Source organism: Sphaeramia orbicularis, chromosome 11 (assembly GCF_902148855.1).
Source record: "Sphaeramia orbicularis chromosome 11, fSphaOr1.1, whole genome shotgun sequence".
NCBI classification, from domain to species: domain Eukaryota; kingdom Metazoa; phylum Chordata; class Actinopteri; order Kurtiformes; family Apogonidae; genus Sphaeramia; species Sphaeramia orbicularis.
In genome coordinates, this window is record NC_043967.1 from 16,930,094 (window position 1) to 16,952,605 (window position 22,512).

A 22,512-nucleotide genomic window follows, 5' to 3' on the forward strand; every position below is an offset into this window, starting at 1 on the left:
AAAGGAGCGAGAGGGGTGGTATTTAGTGTAATTATGTAATTACTTTGCTCGGCTTTTTCATTTGCATGTGCTATAAGTGTGGTACGTCACGTCAGATACAGTTTCTTACTTTTTATTCTTTCCCGACATAAATAATTAAGTGGCACAATTATCCATGCGAAATTTCTGTCTGTCAGTTTCAAGAGTCTGATTTAGCATTTCGCGGATTATTACTTTTTAAAGGTTACGTTTGGATTTTATTCTAAAAACGTACATAAAGAGGGACATTTAAATGTATCTCACATGTGTGATAACGTTAGTTTGTTCGATAAGCATCAATTAAAGAGATAGAAAAGTTGTGTTTCATAATGATTTGGACGGAAACAATTGTTTTTACTATATCAACTAAACTTCGTAATTTATTTAATTGTAAAATACATGTTTTAAATTGCTGGGAAAAAAAAAACAGGCAATATATACGGAACCTAAAGCACGTGGTACTGGAAGGACCCTCTTATATAAACAGTGGGCACGCGCTTCTACACTCTGTTTGACGTCGGACTTCGTTGTGGTGAGTGAGCAGTCGTAAGTCTGCATTTTTAGATGACTTTTAAAACTTTGTGAACAATACCTTCTAGGGAGATGTAATGGCTTTTGAACAAAGCCGTTTTAACTTTCATTTGTTGTTAATTATATGTAGTGAAGCGTTCAAATGAGTCCGACAAGTGCATGGTTTGTCCTCAGTGATCAGCACATGGCATGGCGGCGGCGGCAGCTAGCGTAACTCTTCTGTTCTGTTTCCCCACAGTCTGAGTAATGACTGTCCACATGAACAAACACCACACCCAGGAGGGCAAGGTTAAAGATGGGTGATTTAGACACAGGTGAGTGGTTTTTAGCTTTTAGGCCAGACTTTAAGGTCATGGCCGAAGCCTGCTGCGCACAACGTGCATACCCACCCATTCAAAGTGCGTTATCCTGTATTTAAGATGACTGTATTTATAGTCTTGGTGATTTTACTTTCAGATTTTCTTTATCGCCTTATACTCAGTAGTTTAAATATTAGTAGCATGTTGCTTTTTTACTTTACATTTTTTACTTTTATATTTTCACATTACACACAGTTCAGTTTATCAATCACTAGCTTTAAAACAAGAATCTGATCAACTAATACAACGTGCATAGACCTGAGTTTTAAATATAATACTCCCTCTTTACAGGCTCTCTGCAGAGATGCAGCTACTTCAGGCTCCTTGGAGCAGTGAATGCTTAGTCATGTAGTACAGTGTAAGCTGTATGCCCAAGAAGACTGGCCTTGAGTTGATGGGTGAGTGTCAGAAATGTGGGATGAGGTTCAGAAAATAAACATGCTTCTATGATGATTCACTAGACTAGAGTCTCTGATTATATCATGAAGCTCTTTCACAGTTCACTGAGCATGCATATTACTAATACTATGTTCAAACTGTTTACAACCCGTACTAACACTTTCTTATCTTTTCATCAGGTGTTTACACTGGAATGAGACTCAGATTGTTCCAGGTATAGTCTAACACTTCATTTGTGGATTATTTTGTAGTTGCTTCACAAATCAATGATTTAGTTTATTGCAGCACAAAATATGCTAAAACATCAAAACACTGGTTCCTGAAATTTTTGGTTTTGACATGTGCTGGTATTAATGCCTGTTTGGTTTTTTTTTGTCTTTTTCCTTGCAGCAGCTCCATAACATGAAAACTAGAGCCAGACTCCTCAGTCCCCAGCTGTAAAAGCTGTAAGTAATACTTATTTTGAAAATGCGCCCCATTTGGATTGCCTTTCTGCTTTTTACAAAGCTGTCTAATGTGACCTCTGATACACACTTGATTGGATGAAAGCTACTCTGAAATCAAAACGCATAACCTCCAAATGGTGCTTGAATATGCTTCACCTGTGTCCAAGTTGATCAATGATGATGCAGTTATTCGGTTCTACTGATCTTAACTGAAGTTTACTCGCAGCGCACTGAGACAACTTGGATGCTTTGAGCCTCTGAATTTTGCAGGCAATTTTTTTTCTTTTTACCTATGAACTCACTATTTGTGTATTTTCAGGTTTTGCTGCATCTGAGCTGGATGACATCAGAACACATGTTGGCCAGGTTAGTATAAATGTCAGTGTAAATGAGGCTTTGGACTGTTGATCAATATGACAAATAATGTATGGTTTTCCACAGGTGATGCAGTTTGAGTTGGGCCTGTTGGAAGCTTTATTGGAGATTCTACTATCAAGTTATTCATTTGACTTTCGTCTCGGATCAGACACTGCTTTTACTGCATAACATGCTGTTGTTTTTTTTAGTTTTTTTCATTGAAAATAAATGGTTCTAACTTAAAAGATGAAGGCTTTTGCAGTGTCTTATTTATCTACAGTGATTGAATAAAGTTGTCAACTTTATTTACTCCAAATCTAAATCTTTCCTGTTTGTTTTTTTGGTAATTAATATTTTTATGTACATTTTGCGGTATTGTATATTGTTTCAGAAGGAATTTGGTCACTTAAGAGGCATAAAACTAACAACCACTTGAAGTGGAGCTGACTTCACACCCACAGTGTAAAAGAATATCCCCCTCCTAAAATAATTGCCAGGGTTTTGGGGCTTTTTTCTTCTGGGGTATGCAAAACTTAAACGGAAATTGAGTATTTGATTTGGGTAAAGTAATTTTAGTGAAGTGATTACATGGTACTTCACTAACAGTCATTATGCTTACTGAGGTAAGAATGTTGTACATAGAAGCCATTTTAATGGTTGAAGGTTGACTAAATATATTCAAGAGGTTGGCTGAACCATGATGTTACATAGGCATTAAATCCATGTGGGACTACGCCCTTGGATCAGCTACATGTATGTGTATGCATGCGTCCAGGGGAGAGGCCACTGTAAGTGTGTATTTGACATATCTGATTGGTAACTTTTATAACCTTGAAGATAAAATAATTTTATAATGCTACGGGAAAGCGTCAATTATTAAGTGTTGAAGTATTTGCATATAGAAGGGCGGTGTTCCACAGTGTTTACCGTGGTTTTATTTTGAAGGTTGGATCCTTTCCGGACCGGTAGTCTTCTTTTGTTCTTGTAATTAGCCAAACATTTCAGATGAGCTGGCAGGGGCACCTCCATTCTCCATTCGCCAATGTTCGGTATGAAGTCAATCTAAATGTCAGGCATTAGACGTTAATGAATGTCCAGCAATACATGCCGAAGTTAAGAACTTTGCTTTTGTGTCGACTTGTGTGATCTATAAAGGAGGGCCAGCTCCGATCGGACCAGCTCCAGCTTCAGCTCCAGCTAGCTAACAGCTCTGAAGGTAAGCATCCAGTTAGCCATAAAGGTTATTGTTACGTTAGCCATTGTAGTGTAAAGATGCGGAAAAATCCAAATTATGGCGTAGCTGTCGTGCTAAACGTCAAATTTAAGATTAGTTGACGTCAGTAGGTTGTAAATGTGCTTTAGTGTGAACCTGCGGGTTTGCTAAAATAACAGATAAAACCTGTGTAACATTAGCTAACTCGCAGTGATGTTGACGCACAATTGAAATATTTTCACGCTTCGAGTTTTTAAGACAGTGTGCTTTTATTTGCAGCTTCGAGGAGTGAAGCATCGGGACTCAGGGGACCCCTAAAAAGTTAGCCAAGTAGTAATGTACTATTCTTAATATTATTATAGATAAAAACCCTGGATACTTGTGGCTAGCCGGTGTATTGAGGACATCCTGAAGTGAAACTGTATTGACATTTGGAAAATGTGGCCAAACGATGAGGAAGACATGTAAACTCCAAACTCCCATTAAAACAGTATTTTTATGAAGAGCATTGTGAGTAATGTAAGGGGGAGTCATTCCTTGTGTTTGTTAAACTGTTCACACGCACACAGGTGTGTCTATGGCCCCAGGACGCCCTTTTACCACAGCCTGAGTCCTAAACTAGTACTACTACTTTTTATCTCAGCCGTCAACACATGCATATTTTTCTACTAAGTTCACGGAACTGCACCGGCAACTAAAGCGAGAGCAGCTGAAAACTGCAAGTCTGCTCATTGTCCACGTATTTCCACGTAGGGAGAAACCATGACAGCTGTGGTAGGCAGAGCCTGGGGGTGGGTGCGCTCCTGGGGCTCCTGGAGCAGGCCTGTGTCAGAACCTGCCCCCATAGCAGTGACTGAGGAGCAGAAGCAGAGCAGCAGTGGTAAGGGAGGCCGAGGGTGGACCTCCTGGATCTGGGGAGGCTGGACGCGTCAAAGTGACCAAAATAGTCCAGTGGAAGAGTTCTGGGAGGCTCCGGACAAACTTCAGCCAATGGAAATAGAAGACCTCGGTGCAGGGAAAAAGGAGACCAATGCAAAAGAAAAACAAGTTCCTAAATGGTGGAATAAGTTTCTTCCAACTTACTACATTTACTGGCCCAGCAAAGCAGAGCCAAGTGGATTAAAACGACGGAAACATGGAGGTACAAGGGATCCTGACTTGGATGGGGACTATTCTGACTATGGAACACCACCTCCATCCCCTACACCGTCTTCCTCACCTCTAACGTCTCCTTTCCGATTTTTTGCAGACAGCTGGCAAGTTGAAATCCTACCAGAGCATTATGAGATCTGTTTCAACTTCCTCCGCCATCTGTTTGATCTGTTTGTGGTTGGATTCTTGTGGACTGTGTCTTCTCCCACCAAGCTGATCCTTGAGATTTTGGGGGTTCAGGGAGCACTGAGGCTGTGGTTTCATGGTATGGCCATGTTTTTTGTGTCCACAGTTGGGATGGCAGGGTTATTCTGGTTGATCCAGGAGTACTTTCCTCAGTTTGCTTTGGTGTATGGCATCGTGCAGGCAGTGGTCATCTCCGTCAGTGTCCGACAAAGTGTGATTTTTGGAGAGGATGAGGAAGAACACAAGGATGATGAGGGTAAAGAGACTGATGCATTGAGTGACATAAAGGAGCATAAAGAAAAACTTGTGTCTGCAAAGGAGAAGATCAAGACAAGTTAAGGTTTGGGTGAGTGCTTTCCTTCCTTTTAATGTGATTTTTAGGTTTTGGGTATCAGCCTGCATTGGTTAAAATGACCACCAAAAATCACTTTTTTATGTTCAAGTTTTATAAAGAATTTTAAATGACTGCATATGGACAACGAAAATATCAAAGCAAAGCAGAGCATATGATGACATTCCTGGAGAAAATCTGGAATTTAATATTAGTGCTGGAACGTTTCCAGTGGGGGCAAGGCAACAGCAAAGGGACGTCCATACATTTCTGAAGAAGTTTTATCATATACATTGATGTACTTTTGCAGGGGTTTTACTATATATGACTACAGGTTTCTGTAATGTACATGCTAGTGAGGAATGATTAAAATATAAACAGCTTTGGGCACGGATCACATACTGTAAAGCCATCTGCAAGCTATTTTCATCATGCAACCATAGCAAAAGAAGTGTGACCTTCTAGTGCCGTAAACCAACTGGAGCCGCTGACCGAGAATAGAAGGATTCCTCTGTGAGGTAGAGATAATTCAGTTGATAGGCCTCAGGCTTCTGGTCTCCCACTACTTCGAATCCATGTTCACACTTGTTGTTAACAGAGAAATATCACATCAGTGTCTGCACGCCACTTTTAAGCAGAGGTTTGACTGATCTATTGAAATAAATATGATATATTCTATCATAGTTCCATCAGTGTGTTTGATGGAACCTGATTTTTGATATAAGGTCAGTTTTCTTGAAATTTTGACTGAATCATGTGTCTTAGTGGACATTTACTGTATGGAGATGTTTTGCAGAGAAAATATAGAGCCAACTTTTATGTTTCTAACAAATATTTCAAAAGCAAGCAGTGAAAAATATTGCTTACTGTGTAACATCCCACTGGAAATCTGTGCACCACAAGCACAGCAGACTGAAGTTGAAACAGGAAGTGGATCTGCAAACTATGGTGATAAACTATGCACTGTTTTCTAAATATGCAAGTATGTTCAGATATCCTTGTTTACTTGGATAAAACAGTGTTATTAGCGATGCAACCACTGACCATAACCTTTTAATTAGCACCAAAGATGCAGAACAAGAATGAGCTTTTATGTTTTGTATTACTTGAGCCGGGAATATTGTGTTCTTGGTCTAAATGAACTGAAAGCCCAATGGTGCAGCTTTTAAAACAGCAAGTGTGTTATCATAACACTCTTTTATACCACAGTGTTTCTCACCATTCAGGATTTTAAAAGGCATTTCCTCAGTGCAGTTTTACTCCTCCCTCTGTATTATTAGTAGGTAACTCCTCCAATCCTGATGCTTTGGCCATGCTTTGTTGGTTTAGTTAAATGGCCTTGGCTAACTCTAACCCATAAAACTGTTTATGAGTTGTCTTTGTGTCAGTGAAGTTAAACACTGCAGGGTTTTCCATTGATTTCATTTATTTTAGACTTCATATAGCCATGAAGGTCCTGTTCAGAGACAAAAGCTCTTCTTCCAGGGAGTCTTGGCAGTTTCACAAAACAAAACAAAACAAAAAAAAACGTAAAAGAGAATTATAGAAAGAAAAAAATGGCCGCATAAGCAATACCTGCAATGTTTATAACTCACACTCTTCAGCAGAGGTTTTGTAAAGCAGTAACGTGACAGTGATTGATATTTAATTAAAGGCTTTTGTGTATGTAAATCTAAAAAAAGAACACCTACCCTGTGTTATAGCACCATCTGTACTGGTCTGGTCACTGGTGTGAGTGCAATGTTAGTGTTGATTGTAACTGTGTTGTTGTCTCTCTTTCAGGCTGTGAAAAGTTGCTCCTCCACTAACACCCTAGTCCAGCTGGATCAGACCTCCTCCACACGTTTGACATGATGAGCAGAGGGACTGTCACTTCACTACTGTGCTCTGCAGTGGGACTAAAGAACTGTGTTGCACATTGATTACACTCTTGAGTTTTTACTTTCGTCTACAGCCATTGCTCAGTCATTGATGGACTGTTACTTGCATGATCCTCATATTGTCACCCAATATCGGACACTTGGCACATTTAATTGTACAAAACTTAGTGTATAATCAGGAGAACAGTTATTAGAGGGTGTGTGATTTTGAATGTTACAGAAATGTCTGAGTCAGAAAGTGAAACACCCAGAGTTTAGGGTGTGCCCTGTTGCATTTGATCCAGTTGTATATCTTTTTTATTTCATTATCTATGAAACAGTCCCCTGCTCTGGGGCCAGGGAAGTCAATTTAGTCTGCGAAACATATTTGACCCTTAACCAATTTAATACAAACTGAATTTGTGGAGCAGAGGAAAGAAATGCCAGCTGTGTCATCTTAAATGAGCTCAGTATGGTTGAATAATACATTATTGGATGCTGAAGTGTTGAGGGAAGGCAAAGAAGTCCAGACAAACCTGAGTGTCTCTGAAAGTCAGGCCAAAGGGGTAAAAGTGCTATACTATTATACCACAGCCAAAATCTACGCGTGTGAATGTGAAAAAAAACCACTGTGCTTAATCAGAGCACACTGCGCTTACATTGACATGGACTAACTCTTCGACCTGTTTGGTCAACCAGTTACGGTTCATAATCTCCAGGTGCCATTACAATTACTTGCCTGTTTTAAGTGTTTCTTGTTAGTTTTGAACTGTTTCCACCTCTGTTTAATTTTGGAAGAGAGGAAAACTTTGAACAGACTTGTTGAAGTCCATATGTTAAGGATCATCAGCCTCTGTTTACCCATGTAGGGTGCCTGTAGGGGCCATCACTGTTTTGTTTTGATGTTATTATGCAGTGCATTTGATTCTCTCCATCTTCTACTCTTGCCAGTTGAAGCTTGAGTGCTTGAATTAGAAAATGGCATGACAAACTACATTGCCATCACACTACAGTATGTTTGCTGAGCTTATATTAATATTTATGTAAGGACCTGTGGCCTCACCTCTTTTTTTTTTGTGCATTGAAATCCTTAAAACTACTGTACGCAGTCTACAGTACAAAGTGACATTGATACTCTGAATTTCATTGGTGTTTATGTTAAGTTTTGACACGATACCAGCAGCAGTTTGCAGTTTTTCTCTTTACATACTCCTTTTTTTTTTCGCCTCGTGATTTTTCTGTGCCATGATATTAGTTGTGAACATGAAACTTACCTGGGAATGTAGGTCACGCTCTCACTTTTTCAATCCAAATGCACAACAATGAGGAGACCAAACATGTTATTTGTAATTTGTAGTGCACAGCTGCATGTTTTGCACTTGACATTCTGATATTGTCTCTGTAGCATGGATGAGGTGGAGCTATATGGATGTGCTTACCTGAAAGACAACCTGTATGTATGGAGGTCTGTGGATGCCCATATTATACCAGGCATTTGAGTTCCTATTGAAGTGCACAATGTTTAACAAAATAAGACGACATGTTCATAGAAAAGCATAATCACTGCCAACATTAATATAGGAAAATGACTTCTTCAATTGATACTGCATCCTGAAAATTAAGGGCAGATCACAATGTGTTTGGAAGAAGACATTTTAACAGATTTCACAAAGTTATGATACTAGAAACAGGTTAAAGGGTTTTTAAATCATTTTTGAAAGCATTACTATAATTCAAGTGTAATTTTGCCGAACATTACACAGTTTCCTGCATTTAATTTTAATATTGGCATCCAAAGACTTCCACCAAATGAATGTCTTGTATTTTTTTAGTGCCCCTAAGTCAATACTAATATGAAAGTGATACAGTATTTTCAAGTCTTTAGCTATTCATTTCATTGCTGATCGGGAGCTTCTCTCACAGTGATAAGCTATTTTTATAGAACCGCTAACTCATTATTAAAACAAGTGCTGGATCACTGTAGCCGAAAAACCTCCTGTCCTTCCTCAAATAACAAGGAAGGACCTCAGAGATACCCACAGTCTAATTAGAACTTTGGAAGGAAGTATCTGCTGTGATGTTCTACTCTATGTACTTATATTTTACAGTCACTTTGAACTGAACACTACACTGAGGTTGTATCGCCTTCACTGGCTCAATAAAAGTGATGAGTTTTATCACAGTGTCTGCTTTGACTGTGCTTGGATCATTTATTTATTCTTTTATTTACACTGCTTGAAATGTTATGTTTAACACTTTTAAGTTTTTAATAAATGGGGGGATGACTAGGTATAGGAAGCTAATAAACTCCTAAAATTACAAAAGTATATTTGTTTATGCAATCAATAATGGACATGAGCTCCTTCCACTGTCATTTTTCTATCTATTATACACAGTGCTTGCATATACAGGGTGTACCAGTTCCACATTTGATAATTTTTGGAATTTTCTTTTATGGACGTCGGTAGGAAGGGGATTGGTGGATATTTGTCCAAATTTACAGACCCAGGTTTTCATGCATGAGTGAGCAGGGGCAAACTGCAATCCAAGTTAAAACTGGTTTGCGCAAAGTAGTGATGGGATTTAAATCCAATCAAAGGCCATGGGAGGGGACAATGGGCATCCATCTTGTTTTCCACAAAATTGCCAGGTCACAGCATTAACACTTTGGCCACCATGTCAATTTCATTTCTTTACCCATGGCAGCTGTTCCTGCCTTTCAAAGTTAATTCAACTTTTTTAGGCCTGAAAATGTCACTGAGGACAGGATTAACCCTAACCCTAAAATGCACAGTAGGGACGAAATCTCACTGTGGCCTGTGGCTTACTTCAAGTGGCTCTGGCACCGTGGCTTACTTCTGGTGCCTGTGGTTTACTTCCAGTGGCTCCAGCACTGCTGCCACAGATAGCGGACGTTGCTGTGGCTTCGTGCCATGGGTAGCAGGTGCCAAGGCTGGGCATTTTAGACCGTACACTACCAGGTAAAAGTTTGGACTCACCTGGTTTTTCTTTATTTTCATAACTATTTCCATTGTAGATTCTCACTGAAGGCATCAAAACTATGAATGAACACATATGGAATTATGTAGTTTAAAAAGATGTGACAAAACTCAAAGCATGTTTTATATTTTAGATTCTTCAAAATAGCCACATTTTGCTTTTAGAACTGCTTTGTGCATTCTTGGCATTCTCTCGATGAGCTTCATGAGGTAGTCACCTGAAATGTTTTCCAAAAGTCTGGAAGGAGTTCCAAATGATGCTGAGCACTTGTTGGCCATCTGTGGTCCATCTCATGTCATTTAAATAAGAAGGTGAGTCCAAACTTTTGCCTGGTAGTGTACATATGTCAGTAGTTGAATCATCAGATAACAAAGAACCATACAACATGGTCAAACAAAATTTTTCTGCGCTTGAAAAGGAATGGGAAGAAGTATAACTTATTGACTCCCACCCCCTTTTTACAAACTAATAATCAAACTAGATCCACTTCCTTTTCTTTGCTAACACACCTCTGTGTATTTTTACAATAACACAAAACATCCATACAAACCATTCACATAAACTTTTTTGGTCACCTCACACAATCAGCTTTGCATAATCAACCATTTTTAATATAGACTATAATATGTATATGCACTTTAAATATTTACTCCAAATACAATGATCAATAAATATGATATCTTCTTATCATGATAACCAATTAATTACAATAATATTTTATTCGTACTTCTATGTTATAACTAGATATTCACTTATTCAGATAATGTTCTATATTTTGTCATTATAATGGATTTATACATCCTTGTAAATGCATAAATTGAAGAAGACATTTTCAAGTTTTGCTCTAGATACAGTCAGTGCTACATAGGGGAGTTCTCGCATATTAATCCAGCCATGGTGTGCTTGTGTGACCGGTCAATGTTTAAGGATTCTAGTACTGTAGGTTTGAGATGCCTTTAAAGTGTCTTCAGTTTACATGAATTTAAAGAAACTTATTTCACAAATTACTTTTGGTATTAAAATTGCTAAAACTTTAATCCTCAATATCTCAAAACGGTTCTCAGTGCAGATAGAATCTTATAATTCCAAAGGGACAATTTGTTCAAGTACGAAGTGAAACATCTGTAGTTCCTCTAGTTTGTTGATAAGGAGTTCTGTTGATAGAGGTAAAAGCTCTGTTCTTGCATCAAAATCCTTTAAAAATTATGTAAAATTCATGCCAGAATCAGCTTTAATCATTTCACAAAGGGAGCATTTTTGAAGGAGGACCTCATGATGAGGAAATGAAATGAGAAAGAGATAAATGATGGGTCTTTGTGGCCACTTGGGGGCAGCAGAAACTAAAAGAAAAGTTTCTGACTATAAAGGCTGGTAAGGACAAAAACATCATCCATGCACTTACACATTAGCATTCATTTGAAGGGAAAAAAAACCCCCTCAAACTTAAATGGTAAATACAGTATGTCCTGTAAGAAATAAGTATATGTGTACACCTGGTGTTTTCTTCTTCTCTTATGTCAGGGGTCAGACTCATTTTCTTCCAGGGGCCACATTCAGCTTAATTTGATCTCAAATGGGCCAGACCAGTTAAAAAATAAAAACATAATAATAATCTATAAATTACAAGTTTTTCCTCTTTGTTTTAGTGCAATAAAAAACATTAATCTATGAAAATATTTACATTTGCAAACTATCATTTCATTAAAAAGATGTGAATAACCTGAAGGAACTGAAATTTTGTAATAAAAACAAGTGCAACTTTAACAATATAATACCTCAGCTTATCATCTCTACATGTGCATTACACAGAATGTTACTCACACATTTGGTAACAGGAATAATATTGTGAAAATTTTGAAGTTTGGAATTTGGAACTAAAATAAGAATAATGTCTACAATATTATGGCTTAACTTATTATTAACACAACTTACAGATCACGGTGGATCTAAAAATACACAAAACATTTAGTAACAGGCAGAATATTGGTTAAATTGCACGTAATTTTCTCCAGATATTTCAGGTTGTTCATATTTTTTCAGGTTATTCACTTTTTATTGTTAAAGCAGGGTTCCTACAGGTTTCTACAAGTTAAATTTAACACTTTTTAAGACCTTTTTAAGACTACTTAGAACAGAATTTAATGTCCATCTCACAGCCTATTTTATGGCCATTCTGGCAAAAATTTGTGACTCCTAGAATTTAGGAAAATATGTTTATTTACTCCAATGGCGTGAGTCATTTCTCACTGGAGGGTGCAACGTTAGTGATAATTGGTTCCTAATTTCATTTTGAATTGTCAGGTTGGAATGGATATAACTGAGTCGACTAACGCTACTTTCTTTGCAGTTTTCCCAGACACACACAAAACAGCCAACAAGTTTATGGCAATGTAAATTAAGACCTACCATGTCAAATTTAACACCTTTGTAAGACTTTTTTAAGGTATTAAATGCAGATGTGTAAATTCCCAACTTTTAAGACATTTTAAGACCCTGTGGGAACCCTGTAAAGCAGTGGTTTCCAACCTTTTTACACTTGTCACCCCATTTTAACATCACAAATTTCTGGCGATCCCAGACATTCAAAACGGAGAAAATTTTTTGCTAAGATTAATTTGTTTTTGATAATGTAACAGTTTGCTATATTATATTGCAAATAAACATTAATTTTGGATGACATTTAGTCTATATCAGGGGTGGGCAATCAATTTTCTGATGGGGCCACATGAGAAAGTTTGACAGTTGTTCAGGACCGGATCAATACACTTGCAGCTCTGCTCAATATATATCTCTATAAAAACAGTAAATGAAACAATACATTGAAAATGTGCAGCACAGAATACAACTATTTAATGAATATTCACAAAAACATTTTTGAAAATGTGCAAAACCAGCTGCACATTAACTTTACATGAAAAACAATAAATTCATCCACCTTTGTTTGAATATCTCAGTTCCTTTTCTTTTTATTTACCTCTGACTTCAGCAAAGAAATACTTACAGTCCATGTCTTGTTAAAAACTCTGCAATCCAAATCAGTCTTTCTTTTTTTGGCGTTGGCTGACCAACAAACCAATCAGTGCATAAACCTTATGCTAAATACAGAAAGTACACACAAAATATGCTAATTTAGCAGACTCTTCAAAATAAAAGCATTGCTGTTGTATTAGTTGCATCTATTACAGTGATATATATTTGCATTGACTTTTAATTTCCCAGTGACCTCATGCGGGCCAGTCAGGGTCAGCTATTGGGCCGCATGTGGCCCCCTGGCCGTACAATGCCCAGGTTTGGTCTATATAATGTATATTATTATGGATGGAGGCAGAAAAGCCGGTGTAGATTACTGCACAAAGTGAGAATTTGATTTTCCTTGGTCAGGATATGTACAGTCAGTCCAGCTTGGATTTACAAGGGTGACAATTAATACTGAACAAACAAGAACTCCAACTATGAATTATGAAAGAGCTGCAGCATCTGAAACTGACCACAATGAACATTTGAAAGATAAACTGTACCACAGTACTTCAGTTTCAGCTTCACAGTTTGTCATGTTTTTTATGTATGTGATTGTCTCTCTCAACTCACCATAGTTTTTATTAGTAATTTTTTTTTTTTTTTTTTTTTATCAATTACTAGCAATTTCAGGCGACCCCATTTGAATTCCAGGCGACCCCACGTGAGGTCCCGACCCCAAGGTTGAAAAACACTGCTGTAAAGGATTGGTTATAAATGTAAATACTTTCAGTTTATTTTTTTCATATTAGACAAAAATTTGTAGTTCTCATTATTTATAGGTTATTATGATATTATTTTTCTTGGGATCACATTGGTTTGTATGTGGCCGCTGAACTAAAACAAATTCAACACTGAACAGTTACATCTTCAGTGTAATTTTTGTACTTTGCAAATTCATCCCACAGGCCGGATTGGAACCCTTGGCAGGCTGGTTTTAGCCCACGGGCCACATGTTTGACACCCCTGTTTTATGTAATATCAAGCATCACACATTCCTTGGCAAATGTAATCACAGTTGAAAACTTTAATTCACATTAAATCTGCTCTCATATGCTTAATAGTATATACAGAAAGGTGCATTACCAGTACAAGAACAATGTACATATGTAACAGATAGTACAGAAAACAGTGGCTTACATGGAGTTAGTGGGATCCCCAGTAGGTTGACATATCAAACATGGTCTGAAACTGCTGAGGATGATGATGGTGATGAAGCCTGTGTTGGGTGAGTTTTGGTCATAGCTGAGGCATGAGTACAAAGCCTGGGCCGACAGTCATGCACCTTCACCTGTCTGTCCTATATGCCACATTACATCTGATGTCTGCGGAGCGTAGCAGTAAAAGCCTTATAGTCTCTGAACAGGTCGTCTATCCAACTGTAGTGGAGACATTAATGACCGACATGCAGCTGAATTTAATGGTAATCTTCTGACTGGGTGTTTTAAGAAAGATAAGCTCGATTTGTCCACACTGATTGTGATTCAGTGTCCTATAAACTCCCCATTTCATTCATTAAATACATCCTGCAAAGACAAACTGTACCGCAAAAACAAATCAGGCAAACGTCAAATGCCTTCACGTCTGGGATTGTCCACATTGGATAAGACCAGATTTATCTAGTCATTAAAGCAAATGAAAACCAGAGGAAGATTTACAGGTTCAAAACACTAACACTCATTCTGCTATCTCAAAGCCAGACAATTAAAAACCTACTGATCTTAAATCCCTCATTGCAGCTCTGCTAATTTACTCCTGGACCTGAACTGTTTAGATGTGAAGAAGTGAGAGCTAAACAAGCAGAATGTGGACCGGGTTCTTCTATGGTAGGCAGATAAAACGATCACCCTCAGCTATCATTGAAGTGCGTGAAGATATTTTGGTGCACACTCATGTTTTGAGAGGTGTACAAGTTGAGTGCAGAAACCACGGCAGCACACTCTGATATGAACATGCTCTAAACTGTAGTCTGCTCTGGCTGCTGCTGATATTTAAGACAAATCTGATAGGATGAAATATCAGACAATATTCAATAGACATGAATGGACAAGCTATATAAACAAGAGCACGTTTCTGCTTTATCTGTAACGTATCCAAACCACAATTTCCTGTTACCTATCAGGTGACACATAGTTGATGTCATTAGTAATATGTAGTAAGTTAATAGTGGCCAAAAGATAAGCTTATTGTCATTCAAATTTAACACAAACCTTTCATTGCAGAACCAAACAAGGAGCGAGTCTGTATGACTATAAATAAATATGACTATAAATTTGAATCAAATTATCTTTTTGAGTCCATCCAGGCCTGTGCACTTCACACAAATGAGGCAAGAACTCTGAGTTGAATTGATCTTTATAACATTTGATAACACTTTATTTTACAACTCTGTAGTTTCTGTCTTTTTTAATAATAATATCCAAGAAGGTTCCTGAAATGAACTGCAATGTGGTAGTAATTTTAGAAGAACATGGATTAATCAGTTTATTTTAGAGCCTAAAATAATTTTATATATACAGGACTGTGCAAAGGTCGTAGGTCATCTTTACCTTCTTTTAATGAGTTCACATTTATTTCTCACTCTCTGTTAACATACAACTGGAACTGAAGAGGTTCTACAGGCAAACGTCAGTACTTAGTGCAACCTCTGAGCCCAAGAAACATTTCTTGAATGAAATCTGAGCAGACGTCACACTAAATACTAACTACTTTGGTCTGTTTTTAATTATATATATTCCAGCAGTATTTCTATACAGAGACTGAGAAAGGTGTTTTTACTATAACTTTGCTAAAACAAACCCAATAATAGCCTAAAGACTTTCCCATGTGTAAGTTTAAAGTTACAATTGTGATCATTCTGATTATTATTTAAAAGAATGGAATGGGCTGTTCAAATGTAAGTTTTAGTTTCCATCTTGAAATAAATGTTGACACTATCTTTGAACAACTGTTAAATCCAGCCGTGTGTCATATCATTAATATCGAATCAAAGCGACTTATCCACAGGCAGTGTGCTCTAATATTGATCATGGGGCTCTAACAGATTATACTAAAACATGTGCTGTAATAATAATGCTACTACAGGTTGGTCTAATGCATTCTGAAAGCAAACATCAATTAAAGGTTGGCATCAGCTGTCAAACTGCTCTACAAATCCAAAACCAGATCCAAACTCTTCAATTAGATCCAACTCTCACACATTAGTCAACTGCATGTCAAGTATTAACTGCTTCAGAGTTAAGATCAGCAAATAAATTAAAAGAAAATTAACAACAGCTGGATTATATACAATTCACTTTGTCAGAAGTTTAATACACAGCCAGACTTATGGCCTCACTATCTATATCTATCTCCTCTCATATGCTGCGTTCCAGAAGAAGTCACCAAGTCCAAAGGGCTGCTCGGTAAAAGTACCACATGATAGCTATCAGGCTGTAGAGTGGGCAACCAGTTATCAAATACAGCAATGTGATTGTTAAGTATGCATGTTGAGTATAATCTCCAGCTGCATGTTTTATATAAAATTTATTTTATCTTCTGAGCTCCTGCTGCATTCCATTCATTTTACCACATGACGAAAATCCAATGCTGGACCTGAAAACACTCCATGTACATACACTATATGTGATCTGTAGTAAACATACGTCTAGTCTTTTAAAGTGTATTGTCTGTGTACTCAGTGCTGAAAGTGAGTTGGCACAGTATCAAACAGGCTTTTAGCTGCTGAAAGAAGAGAAGGGTTTCACTTTGGATAATTCCATAATCCATAATGGTGTTTTCCTGCATGGTGACATCACTACACACTCTATGCCATTTAGATACAAAACCAGGGCTTTTACACTTTTTCCTCCTTTATCACACATCAGATATTTTACATGACTGCAGTAGAAAGTGTTATATAGCCTTTGCACTGTTTTAATGCAAGATACCCACAATACACTCCAGTTATCAAAATTACTTATCTGAATAGCGTGTAGTAATCTAAGTACAGACTGATTATGCATTTGATTTGATTGTGCAGCAATTTTGCTGAATTTATTTTATTATTATTTATCTTACTCTATTGAAATAATACTTCTTGTAAAATATGTTTACCTGATAGACTGATCTGTTCTGGTGTGTGTGTGTCTCCCATGCATAACAATCAAGATCTAACTAAAGTAAATTTCTTCTATATTATTTTTAGACAACACATTTTTGCCACTTTTTAAAACTGTAAAAACTAAACAATGTAAACAGTGGAATAAAGTATAAACAATAGATGATGTGAATTACATTTAACTACTAAAACTCTTTCAAAATTCTACAAAACAATGAAATTTTATGTAAAGTGAGTTGGCCATTTTTATCATTTTGCAAAACTATGGAAAAAATTTGATATTAACCATAAACATGCACATTATTTTTCATGTGATGATCAAGAAATTTCTGAAAGCAGATTTTCACTTCATAGTGAAATGAATGGAAATCATGCAGCAGTACACTTTCAGCTGGATGAGAAGTGTTGTGTGAACTGCATCTTTAATTCTGCAAAATGACTTTGTTGTTTAAGAGAAGTGGGAAACTTTACAGTATGATCCAATGCCTATTACTCTGTGTGAAGTGCGCTGTGCAGCTGGCAGGGTGTGGACAATGCTTCAGTTATTATGAGGAGAACAATTAGTTTAATTCAATAATCCTGTTGATGTTCTGAGCTGCAGTGCAGATGTACTTTTCATCTATCAGCTGTGGGAGCTTTTAACACATGTGGAACGCAGCCCAGGCCTGCCTGTCCCTCAGTGATGGAACTATTGAAACTAAAAAAAAAAAACAAAATAAAGAGTGCAGTATTGTAATGTGTCATTGTCGTAGGTGAGAAAGACCACCCAGAACCAGCCCACAGTGCTCATTAGTGGGAGTGCGACCCCCCAGAATTTGGGGGCACTGTGGTCCCGCCACCCCCCCTCTGTCCATGGCCTCTCCTGCTGTGGCCCAGGATACAGTGTGCGCTGCCGCAGCCTTCGTCGTTCTCTTCATCTCCCTCACTTTCGGAAGACGACTCTCCGAACTGCCGGGGCTTCTCATAAATACAGCAGCCTGAAACACAACACGGAGGATTCGTAGTGAATGGCTGCAGCCTTCACAGATAAAAGCTCCAAATTCAACTTGTCACTTTACTTGACTGTTGTGGTTGGAAATAGAAACAAAAGGCAGCCAGTGATAAAAATAGCTCATCAGGGCCAGTTTGATTTGAATAATCCAATAGTGCAGCAGCAAGATGAACTAAGAAACCTCATTTTTAATTTTCCATTCACCCTCACATCCCTACTACACACAAACCATATTTAACCCCTTATGACATTGTAGCTACAAATTAAGCATGCCGGTTGGGTCATCAGTTATGGTATTAACTTGCAAAGACAGCTGTAATATACATTTTTAAAGGTATGTAGGTTTACTGCAGTTCATAGTTTCCTGCCTGTATGCCTGTACAGTACATACGCTACCTGTATACATTCACTGACAAAACTGAGGACACATTTAATTCTTTTTAAATTACTTCACTGTTACTTTCCAAGCAGCTGCATTAGCAGACAGGTTAATGTCCTTTGACAAATGAGAGAGTAGACAATCTCTGATTTATCTGGAGTAAAACTGGTACTTGACAAAATAAAACAATGGTACAAATGAAACAGTGGAAACAGAAGTGAGTACACTGGATACTATTTAGTTTGAAGCTGGCCAGTCATGACTTGGATGAAAGATAGTTGTTAAGTGCTGTTACACAATGTGCTGGTAGATGGTAGATATTTAAGTGGCACAATTACATGACTCATAAACAACACACAAGGTGTTGCCAGTACGGTAACTCATGGCCAAGAACTCACTAAAGATCATAAGGACAATATTGTTGGCCATCATAAAGATGGCTATAGATGAAAGTAGCTCAGTACATCTTGGAAATTAAGCTAAAAACTGTAACAAAGGTCATTCTGAGATTTTATGATCAACATACAACAACGAATCAGACTTTTCAAGGCAGACCAAGGAAAACACCTACATATACTGTTGGCCAAGTTTGCACATTGGCTCATCAGGACAGACAAAAAAAATGTGACCAGTATTACTGGAGAGATTTCCATAACATCTGGTCAAACTGTGAGTGTGTAAACCATACATCTCATAGTATAGTGCACAAGGTCAGTTTGCTTGCATACCATTTAAGGTGTAAAATTTTACTGAAGCCACAAGTAGACTAACAAAGACTTTGCTGAAGTAAATCATTCTAAACCAATGAGGTTTAAAGACACAAAGATCAACATTGTTTAGATGTGATTGTGTAGGTACTGATGACCTGATAAAAGACACCAAGAAAAGTGTGTGGATGACTGAATGGGACTGAATGGGACTGAATGATCTTGCTGGGATTCCACTGCGCACTACAACACTTTAAGAGAGAGAATGGAGCTCTCCCTGCAAAATCTTGAGCTGTAATTCAGTGCAACAATGACCCACATTGTTCTTCCACTTTTCAACTCTTGTGAACCCCAATAGGATCAAGGCTGCTCAGAAAAACAATGGTTCTCACATAAAATATTGACAAGGCACAGATTCCAAGTGACTGCGCAATAAGGATACACCCTTTTGTGACCACTGTTTTCTATTTCTATTGCATCTACTTTTTGTGAACTAGCAGTTTGGTTTTTGCAAATAAATTATAGAATGTCTACTCTTTAGTGAATTAATGCAGCTGTTAGGAAAGTTATTGAGAAACATCAAAATCGAAGTACACAGCCACTCATTGTCCTTCTCCAGCTGTGCTGGAGGTGCAGGCTGGTAGACTTAAAGCAGTGATAAACTGAGTGTCCACTGAGCACTTAATCCACTACAATTTAACATACATGCTAACATAGGCATACAGTTGTGTTAAAAGGTGCCTCATCTCAGACAGAGGTGAAAGACATATGTTTTTATGCCCATCTTTTTAACTGAGTGAAACATTTTAGACGGCTCATCCTAAATTCTGGTTGCTTATATAAATATATCCTATCAAATGTGACTTGGGATGACTAAATAATCCCACTGTCATATACAACCACACAAATATTAGCTTGTGGGCGGATAGTAAAACATGTGTTTTAGACTTGGATATAAACAAACCTGTCTCACATCATCTAAGACTCAGAAAGACATAACTGAGGACTTTCACAGTGAATTTCATTTTCTCACAATCGATCACAATGTGTGTGGTACTGAATTAAAGGAAATGGATGTAAAAAGGAAATGCATACAGTATACAGTGTACACAAGTTATGCCATGCTTACAGTAGAATGCCAAAGTAGCAGTCACGTTGATAGACTTCGTTTCTACATTTTTCATAATATAGTGACAGGGAACAGTTGGCCTCTTAAGATTTCAATCAGTCATCTATGACACATCCCACAGTACAATCTAATAACACTGACTGAAGACTAGAGATTTCCCTTCTCCTCTCTGTGTCAAACTAATTATTCATATATGGTATTTTACAGTTTACAGAGTATGGGACTTACACTTTGAAGACCTTCTTCCCAGGTGCTCATTGTCAACTGTGTCACTGGACCACTCCACCTTCTTCTCGGTCTTCCTCTTTCTCAGCTTGATTGTCAAGCTCCGTCCCTCCTGTAATAGGTCAGACATCTACAGTCACTCACTAAGATTTTCATATAAATTCACATAGTATTCACCCGAGGAGTCAGACTTTTCTGTAATCTCCCACCCTAATTTTAGTTAATCTGGAAATAGTCAAGACCAAAAGTGTTACAGAATGTGGAACGTGTGATATTAGGAGCATTATATTAACATAGTCCTCTTCCCTCCTCTCCTGGTTTCAGGCTTTCCTCTTGATGTTGAACCTGGCTGCAGGATTTTCTTGGATTCATTAGTGATGCTGATGATGAGGCCTAGGGTGTTTATGTGTCGACCAGTCAAGTGCCTCCACAAAAATTGGCAAAACCATTTCTTACAGGAACTGGCACTCTGAAGGCAACTCATTCAAATATAGCAGCATGTTGCCAGTTTTCCTTCATTAAAACTACAAGAGATAACAATACATAACAGACAAAGACCACAAGTACCTTATCATTTAAGGATGGGTGAATTCAGATACTACTGTACCTGATGTAGTCTTTTATGTAATTTGTGCTGATTTATGCTCCTATCTTCACTTCTATTTTTTATGTGCTATTTCTATTTATTGTTCTTGCATCTCCCTCCGCACAAACAACTGGGTTCAGAAACTGGAGTGTGTCCTAGATTTCAGAATAATACCTAAACTGGGGTGGTGAGTCAATTTAACCTGAAACCAACCTTATCCTTAACTCAACCAATCTTCTCTGCTACCCCTGACGACAAATTAACCTAAATTCTAATCCCAACAGTTTCAGATGATGACATTTTAACAGAAGGTACACAGCAGCAGCTGTACATTATTAATACAATCAAAACAGACAGGGACTGAATGAGTCCGGTCTTGTAGAATGGGTAAGATTAGCACATTTTGTCCTCATTAACATCGCTACTGTGTTGCTGTAACGGTGGTAGTTCATATTATGGCATGTCATTGTTGGGGAGAGGCAGATTACAATAAACACCGATAAATCGCTTCCTATGAAGGTGACAAAGCAACGGTTAATACTCGTGTTATAATTTATTTTAGGCAGGTAAGGTGGACACTGTGCGGCCTGACTGGTACAGGGGGACTTAGACGGTATACAGTCCGACTCATAGAGGAATGTCGGAACGTGTATTTGACCAGCTGTTCATCGTTTACCTGTTGGGGCGGTGGCGGTGTGCTGGTCTGAACCGTCTCCGTTATCGTCTCACTTGATGTCCCGGGAACCTCCGCCATCCCTGGAGCTTCTCTGCTAACGCTAACGTTAGCTAGCTGGTAGATGTAAATAACCGGAGTCGCCTGTCAGTAAAAGACAGTGCCTGCAGTATAGCCTAATGATGTCAACAATGTCTGTCTTCGATTATTTCTCAAAGGGAATGAGAGGTAAATGGCTGTTAACTTGAGGACTACGAAGTGTTGAGCACACAGGGAGGATGTTGGGATGTAGCCACCCGTTAAGTTGCGCCAATGGTCGGCCAGACTGAAAACGGAACTTGACAGTTTTCATGTTAAAATAAATACAGTCACGTCATTTCTGTTTAACTACAAAACAAAGACATCGCGTCGGAATCATAAAACAAAACAAAAAATGTAAAATAAAGCCACGATACACTTATGAGATAAATGTAATAGATTTTTCCCGACACTTACAAAATGTATAAATATTATTTGTGAACGTGAACAGGATGCTTATATACTTTTGATCTGTGGCTTGACACAGGAAGTGGAGGGGAATATATTTTCAGACGGACCACTCTTATTTCCGGTTGTCCGTAATGTTATAACTGTCCGTCAAAAACCTGCATCCGCATGACGAGAATGGAAGGAAATAAAATATATAACAATGTAATATCAGACGAAAGGATTGTTTTCTGTATCCATAAATAAGCAATTTGTTTATATGTATTTAAAAACGTTACATAAATGTCCTTTCTCAATTTAACAAGGAAATATTCGGAAAGGTCGTAGCTGGCATGGCTCAACACTCAGTTCACTGAATGCACAGTAAGTAA

General features: G+C 37.9%; 3 protein-coding genes and 1 long non-coding RNA gene across 8 annotated transcripts in view; 3 read left to right on the forward strand and 1 right to left on the reverse strand.

The window, feature by feature from the left end:
• Nucleotides 1–62: 62 nt before the first annotated feature.
• On the forward strand, nucleotides 63–2,358 carry LOC115428378 (uncharacterized). 3 transcript variants are annotated; one of them, XR_003936617.1, is made up of 7 exons: nucleotides 63–81; nucleotides 788–863; nucleotides 1,200–1,306; nucleotides 1,487–1,521; nucleotides 1,698–1,753; nucleotides 2,073–2,119; nucleotides 2,195–2,358. It is a non-coding gene; the product is annotated as an uncharacterized LOC115428378 (long non-coding RNA). The 3 variants fall into 3 exon arrangements; XR_003936616.1 differs by lacking the exon at nucleotides 63–81 and adding an exon at nucleotides 103–564; XR_003936615.1 differs by lacking the exon at nucleotides 63–81 and adding an exon at nucleotides 103–550.
• Nucleotides 2,359–3,076: 718 nt separating this feature from the next.
• c11h6orf47 (chromosome 11 C6orf47 homolog) lies at nucleotides 3,077–9,036 on the forward strand. 2 transcript variants are annotated; one of them, XM_030147371.1, is made up of 3 exons: nucleotides 3,077–3,326; nucleotides 3,603–5,002; nucleotides 6,770–9,036. In XM_030147371.1, exon 2 carries the CDS (start codon nucleotides 4,086–4,088, stop codon nucleotides 4,998–5,000), a length of 915 nt encoding a protein of 304 aa, XP_030003231.1. In that variant the 5' UTR covers nucleotides 3,077–3,326; nucleotides 3,603–4,085; the 3' UTR covers nucleotides 5,001–5,002; nucleotides 6,770–9,036. The 2 variants fall into 2 exon arrangements, with proteins under 2 accessions (XP_030003231.1, XP_030003230.1); XM_030147370.1 differs by having other exon boundaries at nucleotides 3,078–3,326; nucleotides 3,603–5,007; nucleotides 6,775–9,036.
• A 4,842-nt stretch (nucleotides 9,037–13,878) lies between these two features.
• On the reverse strand, nucleotides 13,879–21,973 carry ppp1r11 (protein phosphatase 1, regulatory (inhibitor) subunit 11). The gene is made up of 3 exons (XM_030147372.1): nucleotides 21,659–21,973; nucleotides 20,400–20,508; nucleotides 13,879–17,942 (listed from the first exon to the last, which is right to left on the reverse strand). The coding sequence occupies exons 1-3, from the start codon at nucleotides 21,734–21,736 to the stop codon at nucleotides 17,755–17,757; spliced, it is 375 nt and encodes a 124-aa protein (XP_030003232.1). The 5' UTR covers nucleotides 21,737–21,973; the 3' UTR covers nucleotides 13,879–17,754.
• Nucleotides 21,974–22,251: 278 nt separating this feature from the next.
• The window catches only part of vars2 (valyl-tRNA synthetase 2, mitochondrial), a 32,908-nt gene continuing 32,647 nt past the window's right edge, over nucleotides 22,252–22,512 (forward strand). The window contains exons 1-2 of one of the 2 annotated variants that reach the window (XM_030147366.1): nucleotides 22,268–22,345; nucleotides 22,447–22,504. The gene's annotated coding sequence lies outside the window, so the exon portion shown is untranslated. Of the gene's footprint in view, nucleotides 22,505–22,512 lie in introns of both variants that reach the window. The other variant, XM_030147364.1, reaches the window with a different exon arrangement.